Raw genomic sequence first — 5,811 nt, forward strand, 5'->3', positions numbered from 1 at the left:
TGTGAGATTGCTGAGTCCTCGTGACTCACAGATACTTCCAAACAGTTGCAGGTGCCGATGATACCAGTGCAGGTGACACACCCAGCTCAAGTGGGAGCTCGATGAAGATCTTGATCGTTGTTTTGTTTCATTTCCTGTTGATCAGTAGTGGAGCCCAATTGGGACAATCGGGGATCTAGCATTTGGGGTTGTCTTCCTTTATTTTTGGTTCCGTAGTCGGACCTTGATTGTACTTTGGATGATGTATGTTTAACTTGTATTTGTGTGAAGTGGCGATTGTAAGCCAACTCTTTATCCCTTTCTTATTCAGTACATGGGATGTGTGAAGATTACCCCTTTTGCGATAAACCTACCATGCGGCTATGCCTCCAAGTCGTGCCCCGACACGTGGGAGATATAGCCGCATTGTAGGTGTTACAACGACTCCATGAACTCGTTGTAGAAGTACCTCATTCGAATCCATCATGTTTGCTTTAAAGTAAACAACTATAGCGTCAGATTTCTTGGCAATGGCATTTGGCCGAACACTTACTAGGCGTGGTGTTTGCTATGGATGACGTCGGCAGGGAGCGGAGGTTACTTGTGTTGCGATGGAACCCGGTAGAACGACGGTGTAGTCCAAGGTGGGAAAGCACCTGCATGGTGCGGCGAAGGTCTGACAAGGCCTACATGGCGGTCGGAATTGTGTAGGGTGTGGATACACATCACATGAGGAAGGAGGAGTTGGAGAAGCCCGTCCCTCGTTTGGTGCCGGTTTGTGGGATTTCGAACATCCGGATCGGTCCGGACAATTTTGATGACCATCGTGGGATGGCAAAAAGTATCTACACTGTCCGGTTCGGACATTTGTGGGGGATTTGATGATATGCGTTAGAGTTGCCCTTAGCTACCAAATATGCACAACTTCCAAACAAAAGAGTTCATCACATACATAACTTAGTACAAGCTACGTCATACAATGGCCGAATTTTGGCCTAGCAGAAATTTAACAGTAAAGTTTACTTGCAGCGTGCGATGAGAACCCGGCACATAAAATCTCTAGTTTGCATCTACGTATGATTTACAGTCTGCCAGCTAGTCAAAAGTTTTGCTGATTCAGAGTCCAATGTTCTTCTACAAGCATAATAGTAGATCAATGAAGGTGGCTAGCAGCATCAGCTGCTGCCATCGCAACATGGCCGGCGGCTGCCACGAAGCGGCGTCTGAGGTCTTGTTGAAGATGCCTTTGGGCGTGCTCCCGCGCCGGCCGGGCGAGCATGTACCATTACTCTGCGCAAAACACACAGACAAATCTTGTGAACACTTTGCCGAAACATGCAGTAAACATTGGCAGGCAAGCAGCGAGGCATGTATATTTACAGTGCAGGCAGCTATGCTTCCGCATCCACAAACCAGCCCGCCGTTGGCCTTGTCCGTGGCTTCCGCGGCGCCGCCTCCGTCGCTTCTCTGGGTAACCATCACCAGAAATTATTCGACATCATCAGCACTCAGCGAGTCCTCATCGTGCTCATATTCATCATAGAGTAACTAACTGATAACTGATAAGGATGTGATACCTTGTAGAAGTCGACGGCGATGAAGTTGGCCCATCTGTCCCCCGACGCGGCGTGGCAAGTGTCGAGCACGCCCAGCAGTTGCGCCGAGTTGTCCTTGCACGCCTCCGGGAAGTTGGGGAGGTCCCGGAAGTAGTTCACCAGCACCAGCGACCTCGACAGGTCGTTCATGGCCGCCGACTCGGCGCGGTTCGGGCACGACCCCTTCACCATCCCTTTACTCCCATCTGCAGCACATGGAATGGACAGATACAACATCGTCAGGTTCTCCTTCCTGGCTAATCGCTCACGTGTGCTGACGGATCGATGATGATTGGCGCGCACGTACACTGGTTCTCGACGACGTAGCCCCACTCGTGTGCGAAGCCCTCGGCGGCCTCCTTGGCGGATCTGGAGGTGAAGACGAGGAGGCGGTGGTTGTCGCGGACCATGTCGCTGAGCAGCGGCCAGTCGCCGCCGTTCTTGGGCATGCGCCACACCGGGAACAGGTAGGGCGTCAGGCCGGAGGCGTTGAACACCCGGGTGAGTCCCATGGGCGCCTCCACGTAGTCCTCGATGAAGATCGTGATCACCTCGGAGGGGTTCCTCCTCAGGAACACCTCGATCTCCCGGAGCACGTTCACCGCCGGCGTCTGTCGTCGACGAACATGCAACGCTAGTTAGTCGTCAACGAGAGGGATTGGTCCTAGTAAAGTATAGTTTGGTTGGTGCTTTGTTACGAATGCGGTGAAGTTTCGGCATGCGCCTCCGTAGGAGTGGCAGAGCCATATGTCGTTCCGGAAGTCGTACATGTCCAGCATCAGCCCCCTCACGCCGTTCTGCGACACAAGAAATTCTATTACTTGGGACCTAACCCTTGAGCTCGAGAATGGCATCAATTTTACGTTGGAAGTAGTAATTCCGAGGGACTCTCGTCCCGTCCACAGATCACATCGTGTTTATTTCAGCGAGGACTGAATGCGACCAGAAATGGACGTGCTATCCGAATTGGAGCAGACACCACACGTCTCACCCACACTGGATACAAAGAGAGGAGTGCCGGTCACGGGTGGCTGCCATGTGTGCGGTATGGGTAGTCCTTGCAGCTAGCATTGCCGCGCCAACGCTCCAAGCAAGCGTGTGGGCGTGCACGCAAACCAGCGACAGAAAAAGACCGGCGCCTGGAGGTGCGCTGCCCCTTGGACACGTGGACGAGGATCTTTGACATGTGTTGCGTCCGGGGACACCTCACCCCACCGCGGCACGCTGACAGGATCTAACATGGACTCTAATACTCGCCGGTCCCACAGGTCAGCAGGTAGACGGAAGAGAGAGCAGAGCCAAAGCGGGAGCGAGAGCGGGCGGGGATGGACTCACATTGAGCTGCTCGGCGATGGTGTCCTGCTGGTTAAACGCCGTGACGATGGCCGTCCCGGTCTGGGACTGGGTGCCCAGCCGCGCGAAGGAGTTGTGCGTCGTCAACCACGCGTAGCGGTTGAACGGCAGCCCCCGGTCCTTGCTCTGCGGGTCGACGGGGGTCACGCGGGTGCAGCGCGGCCGCACGTTGCCGTCCACCACGCACGTCTCGCAGTGCAGCCCGGCGTCGCAGTTCCGCGACAGCGCGCACGTCTCGCCCACCTGCATGCAGTGCAGCAGCCGGAGATCATGTCCGTCCACGGGAGCGCAGCGCAATCACAATCGCCGCCGAGAAAGCTCAATGTCACTGGTGACATGTCCAAAACCACCGGCGAGCGTACCTTCCGTGCGGAGACGGCGACGGGGCACGAGCGCAGGAAGGCGGCGGCAGCGGCGAAAGCCACGACGAGGAGCACCGTCTCCTTGGCCATCTCAATTCTTCTTGCCGCGGCCGCCCTCCTCCGGCAAGCTCTGCCCTGCGCTGCGCGGCTGGTCCTCCCAGAGACGGCGGACAGCGGAAGCTGGTGGAGGAGCAAGCCTGCAATCCTTGTGTTGTGTGGCTTGTAAGGCCGGACATTCCAGGTTTCGTCGCTTGCTTATGTGTGTGGTTTACGCTCTGTTTTTCCGCGTCGCTCATCTTGGTCGCTGCCTGCGGCGTTTGTTTGTTATTGCGCTTGGCCCCATGTGTCAGTCAAGGGGACAGAGTGATGGTACGGGTGCGGGCTCATCCAGTTGCGGTGGTCAGGTGCAATGTCAAATAGTCGTTGTCATACTAACGATAGGGGGTGTTAGAGCAACTCCCCGACCCATTTCATCCGCCAGCGTAAGTTTGGGTCGGCGCGGACAAAAATGGCGACTCAACGCGCCGACCCAAACTCAAATCGCGTTCGCCCGGCGTCCGCGCCGATCCATTTTCGGTCCAAAATTGCGCCTTGAATGCGTCGGCGCGAACGCGCCGCGCGTCTCGCCGTCCGCCGTGACCCCACCTGACGGCCACCCAACCGCCACAGTCAACATAATTTATGACGACTACCTACCTTGGGCCCACGCGTCAGCGATGGCGGTAGTCCTTTTTTAAGCCGGACGTACGGCCGGGCCGTCCTCATTCACTTACCACTCGCCCCACGTCCCCATCTGGCACCCCTGCCCTCACGCCAGCGACAACCCTAGCCACCGCCAGCATGGGTTTCTTCTCCGGCATCGGCAGCAGCCGCAAGGGCAAAGCCCCCGCCCGCCATTCCCCCTCCCTCCCCGCCCTCCTCGCGCCGGCGCGCGCTCCCCGGCAAAGGCAGCGCATCACCAGGCCGAGTGGCACTAGCACCACCGTGTGCCTCTGCCGTACCCGGACGTGACGCTGCCGCATGACTGGCATTTGGATCCGGAGAGGATCCCGGTGCCGGCGGCGCCGCGGACGGCGAGGGCCCATGCGGAGGAGGTGCGGCGCCGGCGGGCGTTGCTGACGTCGGAGCAGCGCGCCGACCCGCACTTCGCCGCCGACTCGCCCAACTGGGCTCGATGGTTCGCCTTCGAGCACGAGGAGACGAGGCGACGCGGCATCCGCGGCGTCAACCACAGCCTGCCGCCGCCCGCGCTCATCATCCGCGACGAGGACCAGGAGGCCAAGGACGCCTACCAGGCGGCCATCAAGGAGAGTGAGGAGGAGGAGCGGCGGACGAGGCGGCCATGGCCCTCTCCGCGGCGGGCGACTGCGTCGTGCCGCTGATGGCCCCACCGTCCCCGCCCAAAGCCGAGCCGGAGGAGCCGGCCTACCACGAGCGCTACTCCTGGACCGGAGTAGTGCGCGAGCGGGTCAGCGCTCCGCCGATCTGGCTCGGGGAGACGGAGAAGCAGGAGGCGGCCTAACTCGACCACTGGCGCCGCGTTCGGCTGGCCGAGGAACGTCGGGAGGGCGAGCGTCTACAGATGCTCGAGCGCGAGGCCGACGAGGAGGCGCGCCAGGCCCAGGCAGCGGCGGCAAAGCCCGACACCACCGCTGTCTGAAACACGGCGTTCCCCTGGGCCGGCCCTGCGCCGACGTTGATCAACCTCACCGGTTCTGACGCAGACGTTGCCGCCGACGAGGACGCCTAGGGCAGCGCGTCGTCTTGTTTTTAGTGTTTTTATTAATGTAATGTGGACTTTCGCTGGCCTTCGTGACCGGTTTATATGTTTAATTCAATGCATATATTTATTTTCAAACTGCTCGCTATATTTTTTTGGCGCGCCGAGGAAATAGGTCGGGCCAGCGTTGGGCGCTCGCGCCGACCCAAACACAGCGCCGGACGTTTGTGTCCGCCGGGCCGATCCAAACGGACAAAAAGCGGACAAAAGCGCCGTCCATTTGGGTCGGCCCGTTGGAGTTGCTCTTAGGCCAACTCCACCGCGCGACCCTATCCTATCCGGCCCCGTCCGTTTGGGGTAAAACGGACAAACGAGGCGGCCCAGCGCGCGACGGCTCGGACCCATCTTGTCCGTTTTGTGTCCGGGCCGACCCATTTCGAGCACAAACTGTTGGAAATATGCCCTAGAGGCAATAATAAATTGGTTACTATTATATTTCCTTATTCATGATAATCGTTTATTATCCATGCTAGAATTGTATTGATAGGAAACTCAGATACATGTGTGGATACATAGACAACACCATGTCCCTAGTAAGCCTCTAGTTGACTAGCTCGTTGATCAATAGATGGTTACAGTTTCCTGACCATGGACATTGGATGTCATTGATAACGGGATCACATCATTAGGAGAATGATGTGATGGACAAGACCCAATCCTAAGCCTAGCACAAGATCATGTAGTTCGTATGCTAAAGCTTTTCTAATGTCAAGTATCATTTCCTTAGATCATGAGATTGTGC

At 57.4% G+C, this 5,811-nt stretch overlaps 1 protein-coding gene across 2 annotated transcripts; it reads right to left on the reverse strand.

Moving 5' to 3' along the window:
* Positions 1-904: 904 nt before the first annotated feature.
* Positions 905-3,587, reverse strand: LOC125538251 (PI-PLC X domain-containing protein At5g67130). Of its 2 annotated transcripts, XM_048701525.2 has the most exons (7): positions 3,290-3,581; positions 2,910-3,170; positions 2,273-2,371; positions 1,882-2,185; positions 1,557-1,780; positions 1,360-1,446; positions 905-1,269 (listed from the first exon to the last, which is right to left on the reverse strand). In XM_048701525.2, exons 1-7 carry the CDS (start codon positions 3,377-3,379, stop codon positions 1,114-1,116), a joined length of 1,221 nt encoding a protein of 406 aa, XP_048557482.1. In that variant the 5' UTR covers positions 3,380-3,581; the 3' UTR covers positions 905-1,113. The 2 variants fall into 2 exon arrangements, with proteins under 2 accessions (XP_048557482.1, XP_048557483.1); XM_048701526.2 differs by lacking the exon at positions 2,273-2,371 and having other exon boundaries at positions 3,290-3,587.
* Positions 3,588-5,811: the final 2,224 nt, after the last annotated feature.

Source organism: Triticum urartu, chromosome 2A (assembly GCF_056163025.1).
Source record: "Triticum urartu cultivar PI428250 chromosome 2A, HENAU_Tu73, whole genome shotgun sequence".
Lineage (NCBI taxonomy): Eukaryota > Viridiplantae > Streptophyta > Magnoliopsida > Poales > Poaceae > Triticum > Triticum urartu.